The 13391-nt window shown below is 39.2% G+C and overlaps 1 protein-coding gene across 1 annotated transcript; it reads right to left on the bottom strand.

The window, feature by feature from the left end:
• Window positions 1-747: 747 nt before the first annotated feature.
• Window positions 748-12248, bottom strand: LOC121005670 (keratin, type I cuticular Ha4-like). The gene is made up of 7 exons (XM_040438445.1): window positions 11757-12248; window positions 11366-11448; window positions 9119-9275; window positions 7046-7207; window positions 6396-6521; window positions 5551-5771; window positions 748-835 (listed from the first exon to the last, which is right to left on the bottom strand). The coding sequence occupies exons 1-7, from the start codon at window positions 12246-12248 to the stop codon at window positions 748-750; spliced, it is 1329 nt and encodes a 442-aa protein (XP_040294379.1).
• Window positions 12249-13391: the final 1143 nt, after the last annotated feature.

Here is a 13391-nt window from a genome sequence, read left to right as displayed (position 1 = left end):
GTTCACAGGTTGTGTTTGGTTTTGCAGGTCTGTCTTATTTAGGTCAAAGGTACTAAGCTGCAATACCAGACACAACCGATCAATGGCTTTTGTTATTCTAATCATATGGAAATTTCTTTATTAGTTCTGTCATAGTGACTAATTCTCTTAAAGCTCAATCAAACAATTTTCATTATTATGAACAATTATTCAAAGTTACATAAAACATAGTTGGGAAATATTTACAATTCAAAATTATATACATTCTGTACATATATATAAATTTAAACCAACACTTTTATGTACATCTTAAAATACATATGTTTTCCAATTGAAAGTATTTCCAAGAAGGTATCATAAAAAAGAAGACCTGTCCTGCCTCTGTCCATATAATGACACACAATGGCATATTACTTTTTATTACTTATATCCTTATTAGTAATATCCATTTCATTGGTAGTTAGAGTGATCAGTCCAGTCCACTTATTTTAAGCTACTAGAACTTTTAAAGATGGTGGACTGACACCTAAGACAACTTCAGTCTTGACTAGAGGTTATAGTGTACGAGAGAGGACCTGCATTACATAGCTATGTCATAAAATGTTCTCACCATAACTCATCCCTAACCTATGACCAGAGGCTGAGTTCTGGAAAAAACATTGTCGTCAATGTATTACCAGTAATATGTGTGTCACTTGCTAAGCCATGCTGAAAAGATAAGTAAATTAAGACATGAAGAAGCAATCATGAACAGAAGGTTTAAAATTTTCACTCATACGATATTTTTTCTGATTTATCTTCATCACTTTCACACCAGAACTGTCCGTTCACTTCTGTAATTTCCAGAGGAGAATTCCTAGAAGACAACAGACTTACAGGTTGACATGATAAGTTCCAAGACTTGAACCTCTTAAGGGGACTCATCTCCATGGTTTTATTGTTTGGAGCATAGCCATAAAATTGGCCAAATATTACATCAAATATACAGGAGAACATATTTCTAGATAAGTAGGGATCATTTTCCAACTAGATGTCACATGAGATATATGCATCCATGCATTGCGACAATGAATTATGACTTGTGGCATTATCTCAAGCTTTGGATTTGTACTCTATATGTGATATACTGTATATATAATAAATATGTTCTGTTACTAAGCCTCTACTAGTGGCAATTTGTTTCTTGATGTCATATGTGATCCGTTCTTCATTAATGATTGAACAATCCGTGCTGTTATTTTGTACAAGAAGATTATTGTCATATGGTTGTTGGAAATGTTTCCACTTACTATCTCTTTCTTCTAGAAAATTATTCGTTGGATCTCTGTATAGAAAATGGCATATAGGAGGGGGTTAAAATAACATTATATGAATCTAAATCTGAGATAACACAAGGGGGAGATTTTTAAAAACTGGTGCAAAGAAAAACTGGCTTAGTTGTCCATAGCAACCAATCAGATTTCACCTTTCATTTTTCAGAGCTCCTTTGGAAAATAAAAGGCTCACTTTGATTGGTTGCTAGGGGCAACTAAGCCACTTTTCCTTTGTACCAGTTTTGATAAAACATGTTGTGTGGCCTCAAATGGGACTTTTGACTCTCAAGGGACTACACAATCCATTTAGACAGGGCTGAGATAGGACTTAAAGGGGTAAGCAAAAAAAAAAAAACATTAAAAACATCTTGGCCCTTGTTTTTGGAAAATATATGTCAAATTAACAGAGAGTACAGGATTATAAAAAAAAGCCTTTATATGGCCATATGAATTACCTTCCTTAGGACCACATATCAGGTTTTTATAATAATAATCTTAAAGAACCCTTAAAACTATAGATTTTAATAATACACTTAAAATGACCTACACCGGTCAACCAATACACATATACCCTAAATAGGATGGGAAAGGGTCCAGGATTGAGTAAACAGGAGGGTATCAATCTTTACAGGGACAGTACTATCCCTATTAAAATCTGCAGATATCCTGGACCTCGGTGGGGTTGGACGCCGGTCAGAGGGACATCTAAATGTATCATCTTATCAGTGAACTATCCCACTACAGGTATATATATATATATATATATATATATATATCTTTTCACCAGCTCCACCTTATCTACAAGCCCATTTTCTTGTTTTGTGTGAGAACCCGTCTTTTGTACCCCCTGATAAACCTAACGAGTGGGGGAAACGCGTCGGGTTGACAGGGTGCTTTCTTCAGGGCTAACCAGGGTAATCCAGGATAGGTACGAGGACAGTGGGTCACCACCATCAGGTGATACCTCTGGGCTGAGGATCAATCAGGAATTTAATAGGGATAGTACTGTCCCTGTAATGATTGATACCCTCCTGTTTACTCAATCCTGCACCCTTTCCCATCCCATTTAGGGTATATGTGTATTGGTTGATCAGTGTAGGTCATTTTAAATGTATTATTAAAATCTATAGTTTTAAGGGTTCTTTAAGTTTACTATTATATTGATTTGTTCAAAAATAGGAATCATTTATCAACTTCATCTGTATGCTGCTTTGCCGTTTGTTTACCACATATCAGGTTTTGCTGCTCTTAAAATATATCTTAATAAATATATTGAATTTGCATTATACATTGAAATTGCACAATATCCTGCTGCTGCCATCAGCATGACCAGATGCATAATAAGATAAAATGTTCTTCCTCTAGAATTTGTGATAACATAATAACATGGTAACATAGTTTGTAAGGGTAATAAAAAAAAAATATACGTTCACCCAATTCAACCTATTATCCTGCAATGCTGATGAAGCGCAATGCAGGAAAAAAAAATTCCCAATGCCAAATCTGGCAATACAAATATTTCACTATAGCAACAAACTTTCTACACTAATCTAGCAATTATAACCTGTAATATTATTACACTCCAGGAATACATCCAGGCCTCTTTTGGACTCTTTTAGCAAGTTCACCATCACCACCTCCTCAGGCAGAGAGTTCCATAGTCTCACTGCTCTTACTGTAAAGAATCCCATTCTATGTTTTTGTAAAAGCCTTCTTTCCTCTAGACGTAGAGGATGTCCCCTCGTCACAGTCACAGTCCTGGGTATAAATGGATGATGGGAGAGATCTCTGTACTGACCCCTGATATATTTATACATGGTTATTAGATCTCCATGCAGGCATCTTCGTATTAATTTAAGTAACCCTAATTTTGCTAATCTTTCTGGGTACTGCAGTCCAACAATTACAATTATTACTTTAGCTACCCACCTTTGCTTCTATTCAGACTCTGCCGGGTCTGTCTTGTGTACTCATGCCCACAGTTTGATTTGACTACTGAGTTTTAAAGTGGTAGAACTATGTTCTCATCATGTGCAGCTATGCTCCTTTGGATGAAACCCATGATCTTATTCTTATAATAATGCCTAACCTTAAATTTATTAGTGTTAAACCTCATTTGCTGCTTATCTGCCTAACCATGGAATTACACTGCCCAATATAATTGACCCAATTATCATGCAGTCTAATGCTTAAGTCTTTGATCAATCCAGATCCATCTGTAGTAGTATACTGTCTTCTTTTTTGTTACTTTACACTGTTTACTATAATCTAGATTGTTTATAAAAAAAGAGAATAGTGTCCAATACTAACCCATAGTGACTGTAACCCAATCTGAGTATATACCCAGTGGCGTAGCTATAGGGGTCGCAGCGGTCGCAATTGCGACCGGGCCCCTAAGTCAGGGGGGCCCACGGGGCCCCCCAGGAGAGACAGAGTCCTAGACCCAGTAAACAATGAAAGCGCTGCTTCAGAACTGTCTGCAGGCAGCGCTAGTGATTTACATACAATTCCGGCTAAGTACATAGTGGTGGGGGCAGAGGCAGAGCGTGTGTACGTGCAGGCACATTCAGGAGAGGGCGTGGCTCCGCTCCCGTTGTTAGTGTGTGGTAGAGTTGTGAGCCGGACATCGATGTGAAGCTGTGCATGCCTGCTGCAGGGAGTGAGTGAGGTGAGGCGGCGTGACCAGCAGAGCTCTACAGAGCAATGGTGCTGGGTGGGAAGGAATGGGGACTGACTGGGAGATACCAGCACAGCAGCCAGCATGAGCGGAGGCTTGACTGATGTGGAAGGGTCGGCCACTCCTGCTACATGCTGGTAGGGCCAGGGGCCCAGGACCTAGTTGCTAGTAGTCTGTGTATAAACTAGCCAGTTTCTACTGGTTTCCCCAGATTGTGATGGCTTGGGATGGGGCTGGGTTCTACTTGCACTGGGTGAGTGACACTGCTGTAATGTGGCTGTACAGCATGTCACCTCAGTTTGGGGGGTACACTGCCACTACCTTGCCTCCTGATGTATCCCCGTTTTAGACTTGACTTAAAGGGATTCTGTCACCTCTCCTAACTCAAAATCGGATTTTAAAGCAGTCATGCAGCACAGCTTACCTTGAATCGGCTGTGCTCTTCTATCTTGTAATCCGTCCAGTAGTTTAGGAGAAAAACGACTTTTAAGATTATTCAAATTAGCCCTGAAGGTGCCCAGAGGGGCGTTATGTTCCCCTTTGTGTGCCCAGTAACGCCCCTCTTACAGTGCCCAAAACGCCTTCCTTCAGAATGCCTAACCGCCCACAGCGTCTCATCCCTCTCCTCCCCCTCCCTCACGTCCGAGCGAAGTCTCTCGCAGACGCAGTACCCACTGAGGGCTGCGCCAGTGCGATTTGCTGGAGACTGAGGGCAGGAGCTTCATCCTCGTCCGATGCTCGCTCTTCCCTCAGTCTCCTGCAGATCGCACTGGCGCAGCCCTCAGTGGGTACTGCGTCTGCGAGAGACTTAAAAGTCGTTTTTCTCCTAAACTACTGGACGGATTACAAGATAGAAGAGCACAGCCGATTCAAAGTAAGTTGTGCGGCATGACTGCTTTAAAATCCGATGGAGAGGTGACAGATTCCCTTTAAAGTGTCAACTACTGTACATTCACATAGCTGTGGTGCCACAGGCACGGCAGCGCCATAGCCATGTGAACGTAGCAGCCTAACCTTAAGTCATTTATCACTTTAAAGGGGTTGTCTCATCATAGACAATGGGGGCATATTGCTAGGCTATGCCCCCATTGTCTTATAGGTGCGGCTCCCACCACTGGGACCCGCACCTATATCGAGAACGGAGCCTCGCAAGGTGGTGGCTGGAGGACTCCAGTCTGGCCATCACCAAGCCGGCTCCCCATAGAAGTGAATAGGAGCATACCGCGCATGACCGGCCACCGCTCCCATTCACTTCTACGGGCTCGACGGAAATAGACGAGCCAGCACTCGGCTATTTTCACCGGCCCCATAGAAAATTAATGGAGAGCAGCTGTACATGCACTTATTGCATTAAAATGTATTTTCTCAGTGAGATTTTAGTTCTGCCATTGGGCATGGTGGGCGTGCAGGGGTCTGGTGGTGTTAGGAAACAGTATTGAGGTAAGGGGGGGCCCAAACTGAACTCTTGCACCAGGGCCCATGAGCCTATAGCTACGCCCCTGTATATACCATTAATAATAACCCTCTGATTTTGATTACTAAGTCATATAATATGAATCATCTGAAGCTAACAATACATACAAAGTATCATGTCCTTCCAGCAGGTACTTATATGCATCTATTTCCTTCTCCAGCGAAGAGTTTATCTCCATGTAGACGTTGCACTCGTAATTTAGTTCCACCAGCTTAGATTGGATCTCAGCCATTTGAGATTCATTCATATTTATCAAGTCCTGTAGTTGACTGAGGTAGGAGCCATATTGTTCATGTATCTCTGTCAGTGTGGATTCATAAGCCGTTATCTGTATCAAAATGATATATCAAGAGATTATATTTATGAGTGTCATGTAAAGTATGGATGGCACATTTGCCATATAAACAAATTCAGCTTTTTTTTGGGTTGTCAATTATAGGAACATTGTTGCCCCTTACTATCTGGTTTAAACCTGTAATACAGAAACACAATGGAGGACATTTACCAGAGCTTATACACCACAATCGTGGCACAAAAAAGTAACACATTATAGCACATGCCATATTTGCACCATAATGTGCAATTTTTTCAGCTTCTCACTGCTTTTCTGGAGTGGTGAGAAAAGGGCTTGGCTTAATGGGAGTAACAGTGCTAGCATGTCCTGATGAATTTACTATGACTTACTCCAGAAACTGGCATAAGTTGTAGCTCAAGTCTACACCAGCCCCTGACTGGCATAGACTTGAGTTTAAGGGACACAGAGGGGTAAAGATGCAACTAACTTATTAAGAGGTATCTGCCTCATCATATATTAGGCTCACATTACTCCAACACATAGAGGATCAAGACTGGCGTATGGGAACACCAGTCTCAATAAATGTCGTTTGCAGTTGCCTCTAGTATACAAAGCAAGATATAAAAATTAAGATGCAATATTAAAATGATAACATACCATACTCAGCTGTTTCTTCAGCTCAGTCTCTAGTGTGTGTACACAGAGCTTTAATTCTGTCACCTCATTATTAGATAGTTGGAGTTGTTCAATGCCAGAAGATACTTCTAAGGACAGTCTGGAAGTCTAGAGAACAAGATCGAAATAATACCTGTAAGTCAATCCTTAGGATAAGAACAAAATCCTGAGATCCAAATCAATCATCAGGACTATAACTCACCCCTTCAACACAGCAAGCAGCTTGTTCATATGTGTGGCTGTGCCTGGTACTGCAGGCCATCCCTAATTCCCTATTCAATCTATTCCTTCACTGATTAAATGTTGAAAATGTATTCAAAGAATAGTCCATCACTGTTTTATTCGCACAAAATGTCTTTAATTCCAAAATGTATCTGGCAGCTTCTATACATCTTGAAGAACTGCTCAGATGGGGATAGTGAATTAGAGATACAGTAACATGATTTGCAGGGACATAGCTACAGAGGGTTTAGAGGTAACAGTGGTAAATGGGCCCTGTTGTCTAAGGGGTCCAAAAGCCCTCCTGCCACATCAGAAGACTCCAATATTATAAATGGTGCATGGTGGAGGGAGGACCCTGTATCAGATTTTGTATTGGGGCCTAGAAGTTATGCCTCTGATGATCTGCTTACCATTTCCTGGAAAAAAAATTCGACATCATTAAGGTTGCTCTCCATTAGTGTTTCATATTCAGTTCGAATCTCAGACAAGGCTGTATTCAGATCTATGGAAGGAGCCGTCTCTACTTCTACATTGACTCTAGTTCCTAGCTGAGCTTGGAGCGAGGTTATCTCCTGCAAAGTCATCAAGGAATAATACTAGTAAGAGCTGAAGAGAATTATACATGATGGGTCATTTTTGATCATTAAGAAAAACGCTCTTATCAGAATGATTAAAATTTCATGCATCTCCCTAATAGAATGTTTTACAGGTTTAACATCCAACAAATATGAGACAAGTCCAAGGCTTCTGTTAACTTGGGTTTATTGGGTGTTGAAAATTAAACTCCAGAGTAAGATTATCAGACATTTAAAGAATATACAAAAGCACAAAAACAATAAAGTTACACACTCCAACTAGACTAACGACACAGATAAAGAACGCATTCTACATATATAATTGTAAAAATTAAGATAAATTTTTCTGATGCATGATTAAAAAATAAGTTTTCATAAATGACACAATAATAGCAGCAAGATATAATCAAGTAAAGCAGGACATACAGTACAGACCAAAAGTTTGGACACACCTTCTCATTCAAAGAGTTTTCTTTATTTTCATGACTATGAAGGCATCAAAACTATGAATTAACACATGTGGAATTATATACATAACAAACAAGTGTGAAACAACTGAAAATATGTCATATTCTAGGTTCTTCAAAGTAGCCACCTTTTGCTTTGATTACTGCTTTGCACACTCTTGGCATTCTCTTGATGAGCTTCAAGAGGTAGTCCCCTGAAATGGTCTTCCAACAGTCTTGAACGAGTTCCCAGAGATGCTTAGGACTTGTTGGCCCTTTTGCCTTCACTCTGCGGTCCAGCTCACCCCAAACCATCTCGATTGGGTTTAGGTCCGGTGACTGTGGAGGCCAGGTCATCTGGCGCAGCACCCCATCACTCTCTTTCATGGTCAAATAGGCCTTACTTTCAAAGTTTTCCCAATTTTTTTGGCTGACTGACTGACCTTCATTTCTTAAAGTAATGATGGCCACTCGTTTTTCTTTACTTAGCTGCTTTTTTCTTGCCATAATACAAATTCTAACAGTCTATTCAGTAGGACTATCAGCTGTGTATCCACCTGACTTCTCCCCAACGCCGCTGATGGTCCCAACCCCATTTATAAGGCAAGAAATCCCACTTATTAAACCTGACAGGGCACACCTGTGAAGTGAAAACCATTTCAGGGGACTACCTCTTGAAGCTCATCAAGAGAATGCCAAGAGTGTGCAAAGCAGTAATCAAAGCAAAAGGTGGCTACTTTGAAGAACCTAGAATATGACATATTTTCAGCTGTTTCAAACTTGTTTGTTATGTATATAATTCCACATGTGTTAATTCATAGTTTTGATGCCTTCAGTGTGAATCTATAATTTTCATAGTTATGAAAATAAAGAAAACTCTTTGAATGAGAAGGTGTGTCCAAACTTTTGGTCTGTACTGTACATCCAAGTTGATAAACAAAACTGCACATAAAAGTAAGGCGCCTCAAAACAACCGCAACACGTAGATCTCTAACCCCTGAGGAAGCACAACGTGAAACACGTGTTGGGGTTGTTTTGAGGCGCCATACTGGGTCTATATTACTTTTGTGTGCAGTTTTGTATATCAATTTGTATGTATGTCCTGCTTTACCTGATTATATCTTGCTGCTATTATTGTGTCATTTTTGACCACCTCTGTGGTGTGTGTCAATATATTTGTGTTTTAATCGTGCATTATAATAAAGTATCTTCATTTTTACAATTATATATGTAGAGTGCATTTTTTATCGGTGTTGCTAGTTTGGTATATGCATCTACATTGTTTCCAATGGGCCCTATGTTTATGGGTGTCCAACTAGACTAAGTAATGGTATATAAAGTCAGAGGAAATCAAATAAACTTACACAATACAATCAATTTCACAATGGATGCTTGGATTAATGACTCAGATTTTATAATCGTCTTCAGAATCATAACCTTAATCAGAATTTATTCTACGTACCTCTTCACTTATTTTTTTTATTTGAAGTAGCTCCTCCTCCAGGTATTCTATGTGTGTATCCAGAACATGGCTCTCCATATGAATGTTTTCCAGTAATCTATAGTGATTGCATAATGCCTCTTCAGCTTTTGCCCTCATCATTAGTTCCATCTCATAGCTTAAAAGGAGTTGAACAATTAGTGAATTTCGAAGAATAATGTACAGTACAATAGGAAATGACCAGCCTAAGTAGACTATTCCAATTGATGCTCTGAAATGGGGAAATAACCCTGGATTGATAAAGCAGTGTATATCATCAACTGGCTAACTCCAAGCAGGACCTTAAATGTATCTTTTTACAACAGGTATGGAGTCCTATGTGGCTCTAAAGTTTCTTTTATGTACAAACCGGATTCCAAAAAAGTTGGGACACTAAACAAATTGTGAATAAAAACTGAATGCAATGATGTGGAGATGGCAAATGTCAATATTTTATTTGTAATAGAACGTAGATGACAGATCAAAAGTTTAATCTGAGTAAATGTATCATTTTAAAGGAAAAATACGTTGATTCCAATTTTCGCGGTGTCAACAAATCCCCAAAAAGTTGGGACAAGTAGCAATAAAGCGCTGGAAAAAGTAAATTTGAGCATAATAAAGAGCTGGAAGACCAATTAACAGTAATTAGGTCAATTGGCAACATGATTGGGTATAAAAAGAGCTTCTCAGAGTGGCAGTGTCTCTCAGAAGGCAAGATGGGTAGAGGATCACCAATTCCCACAATGTTGCGCAGAAAGATAGTGGAGCAATATCAGAAAGGTGTTTCCCAGCGAAAAATTGCAAAGACTTTGCATCTATCATCATCAACTGTGCATAACATCATCCGAAGATTCAGAGAATCTGGAAAAATCTCTGTGCGTAAGGGTCAAGGCCATAAAACCATACTGGATGCCTGTGATCTCCGGGCCCTTAAACGACACTGCACCACAAACAGGAATGCTACTGTAAAGGAAATCACAGAATGGGCTCAGGAATACTTCCAGAAACCATTGTCAGTGAACACAATCCACCGTGCCATCCGCCGTTGCCAGCTGAAACTCTACAGTGCAAAGAAGAAGTAATTTCTAAGCAAGATCCACAAGCTCAGGCGTTTTCAATGGGCCAGGGATCATTTAAAATGGAGTGTGGCAAAATGGAAGAATGTTCTGTGGTCAGACGAGTCACGATTCGAAGTTCTTTTTGGAAATCTGGGACGCCATGTCATCCGGACCAAAGAGGACAAGGACAACCCAAGTTGTTATCAACACTCAGTTCAGAAGCCTGCATCTCTGATGGAATGGGGTTGCATGAGTGCGTGTGGCATGGGCAGCTTGCATGTCTGCAAAGGCACCATCAATGTAGAAAAATATATTCAGGTTCTAGAACAACATATGCTCCCATCCAGACGTCATCTCTTTCAGGGAAGACCCTGCATTTTTCAACAAGATAATGCCAGACCACATTCTGCATCAATCACAACATCATGGCTGCGTAGGAGAAGGATCCGGGTACTGAAATGGCCAGTCTGCAGTCCAGTTCTTTCACCTATAGAGAACATTCGGCGCATCATAAAGAGGAAGGTGCAACAAAGAAGGCCCAAGACGATTGAACAGTTAGAGGCCTGCATTAGACAAGAATGGGAGAGCATTCCTATTTCTAAACTTGAGAAACTGGTCTCCTCGGTCCCCAGACGTCTGTTGAGTGTTGTAAGAAGAAGGGGAGATGCCACACAGTGGTGAAAATGGCATTGTCCCAACTTTTTGGGGATTTGTTGACACCATGAAATTCTGATTCAACATATTTTTCCCTTAAAATGGTACATTTTCTCAGTTTAAACTTTTGTTCCGTGATTTATGTTCTATTCTGAATAAAATATTAGAAGTTGGCACCTCCACATCATTGCATTCAGTTTTTATTCACGATTTGTATAGTGTCCCAACTTTTTTGGAATCCGGTTTGTAAATAAGACTGTTGTGGACATTCCCAACTGTCCTTTACTAGGCCACTGCAGAGTGGGTCATGACATGAAGCATCACTGTCATGACCCATTTTGTCATAGGAAATATTACATATGCCAATGGCATTCTATAATATATGCAGAGCTGTCATAAACCATACAAGAGTATGCAATATTCCAACTGCCACTATTGGTACAGTATGACCTTGGGTACAGAGGAAACTATCATGCATTAATTCCTCATTTTATCTTAAAAACATCTTAAAACTTACTTTTTCCTATAGCCATCAGCAGTTATTTGTCCATCCTCTATCTTTTTAATAAGGTTGCCATTGTGTGCACCGGCTGTAAGTACCTTCAAGAGAATATAAAAAATGCTCAAATTTATTCTATAGGTACAATGCAGCAGATTTACTATTACGGATATACATAATATTTATTAAGGGTTTTAGATGTTTAGCAGAAAGCCTGCAAAATACTGGCACAATGAAAGCCAACTAAAGGGTGGTATAAGCTTAGATTAGATATTCTAATAGTTCACTAAATTTTTGCATCAGCCAGTGATACATTTGGAGCATCTTTGAACTGTCTAAGGTAGCATTAGTAAAGTTGCCCCATTGTTCTCAGTGATTCCTATGTGAAATACATAGAAGAAGTACACACCTGGTTCTGGAGATCAGTAATAGTACTGAAGTACTGACTACAATCGGGGAATACTAGGGCTTCATTTTCTTCATGCCATTCACAGATTTTATTCTCCAGCAAGACATTCTCCCCCTCCAATGACTTCACATCTTCCAGATAAGACACCAGTCGACCATTGAGTGACTGCATGGTTTTCTTTTCATCAAGGTTGAGTAGATCATTATTCTTGGAGGTATTGCAGTTGCCAAAATTACTCATGTGACACCTATATACTGCATAATTGCTTCCCATTTTCTGTCCAAAACCAGAAGATGAATGTTTACAGTTTCTAAAGGTTCCTTGTACATTGTGTGCTCTGTAGTGAGCTCCATTTGAAAGAATGTTCATCTTCTGAGGTTGGCTGAAGTGCTGGTCACCATCTGAAGAATGATGAGTTCTGTATTTTGGATAATTCATATACTCTCCACCAGTCTTAGTCCCAGAGAAAGGTTGAAAAACTCTGTATCCCATGATGTTCCCACTACTGTTGGCAGAAGGGAGGAACACTGAACAGAAGAACCTATATGTTAAGTGATGATGTTGCTTTCTTTAGCTTCTCTTTTATATGAAGCATAAATGGACATGAGCTCACATTTATGTGAACTGAGCATACAAAGGTCTGTAAAACTGTTGAGTGTCATCAGGTATTAATTTATAGGATTACTGAGCAAGCACAGAAGAGGCTCAAACTCAGATTATTACTTGTTTTTTTCAATTTTATTGCTTAATATTATGTTAAAAGCATTCCACACATTATTTGAATATCTCAAATATTTTGTCAGATTATGCAAACTGAGTATGCAATTGCACATTCATCTTTTTTGTCTCAATTAAATATAATTTTATTAATATTGCTATATATTAAATTTTTCTTAGGATAATTATATTTAGCATATTTTAATATATTTGATCCTTATGTTTTTTTATTTTTTGTGTTGTCATATAAATCTGTTAGCAGTTACCGTACATAGGAACGAAATAGTAGACCAGTGTGGCACACTTGGTGATGATGCGTGGAGTCGGGATCCCACCCCGTATATATGATAAAATAAACTCCAGCGAGATTTGCTTAGGTGTTGTTGGTATTTATTGTAATGCGGCAAAGTAACACTTTGTGTGACGTTTCGGCACAATTGCCTTTTTCAAACACATGCCGCTCTGGAGGAAGGAGACAGATAATGCTGCGCTGAGAGGGGGTATAGCATGCAACTGCATAGGAACGAATATGTTGTACATTTGAGAACTAGTAACATTAACACATTTGAAATCTAATATTTTTATCTTACATGTTCATTACTTTAAAGGGAGTCTCTATCTGTTAATAAAGGCTGTTTAATTTCTTTATCTATAGCAGCTATGTTGGCTTCACTGTCTTGGAGAGCTGGCTGAAAATGATAGAGATAGATAGATAGATAGATAGATAGCTAATAGAATAGACTAATAAATAGATCATATCTGTTTACTTTTAAAGGTCCTTTAAGACACTATAGAGCACACACGCAAGAAGATATGGTTCTTATTCAAGTATAAGATTGATCATATAGAAATACTCAGTAAACCATGGTATGTGAGACCAAATAACACCATTAGTATGAGAAATGTAACTACTATAAA

The sequence above is a fragment of the Bufo bufo genome, chromosome 6 (assembly GCF_905171765.1).
Source record: "Bufo bufo chromosome 6, aBufBuf1.1, whole genome shotgun sequence".
NCBI lineage: Eukaryota > Metazoa > Chordata > Amphibia > Anura > Bufonidae > Bufo > Bufo bufo.
Note: the sequence above shows the minus strand (reverse complement) of the source record. Positions and strands in the feature narration are given on the sequence as shown.

Coding starts and splice junctions, on each gene's coding strand:
- LOC121005670 (XM_040438445.1), bottom strand. CDS start 12,248: ATGGGATACAGAGTTTTTCAACCTTTCTCTGGGACTAAGACTGGTGGA. Junction 11,449..11,756: donor TTACTGATCTCCAGAACCAG/GTGTGTACTTCT, acceptor ATTCTCTTGAAG/GTACTTACAGCCGGTGCACA. Junction 5,772..6,395: donor TGAAGAAACAGCTGAGTATG/GTATGTTATCAT, acceptor ATTTTGATACAG/ATAACGGCTTATGAATCCAC.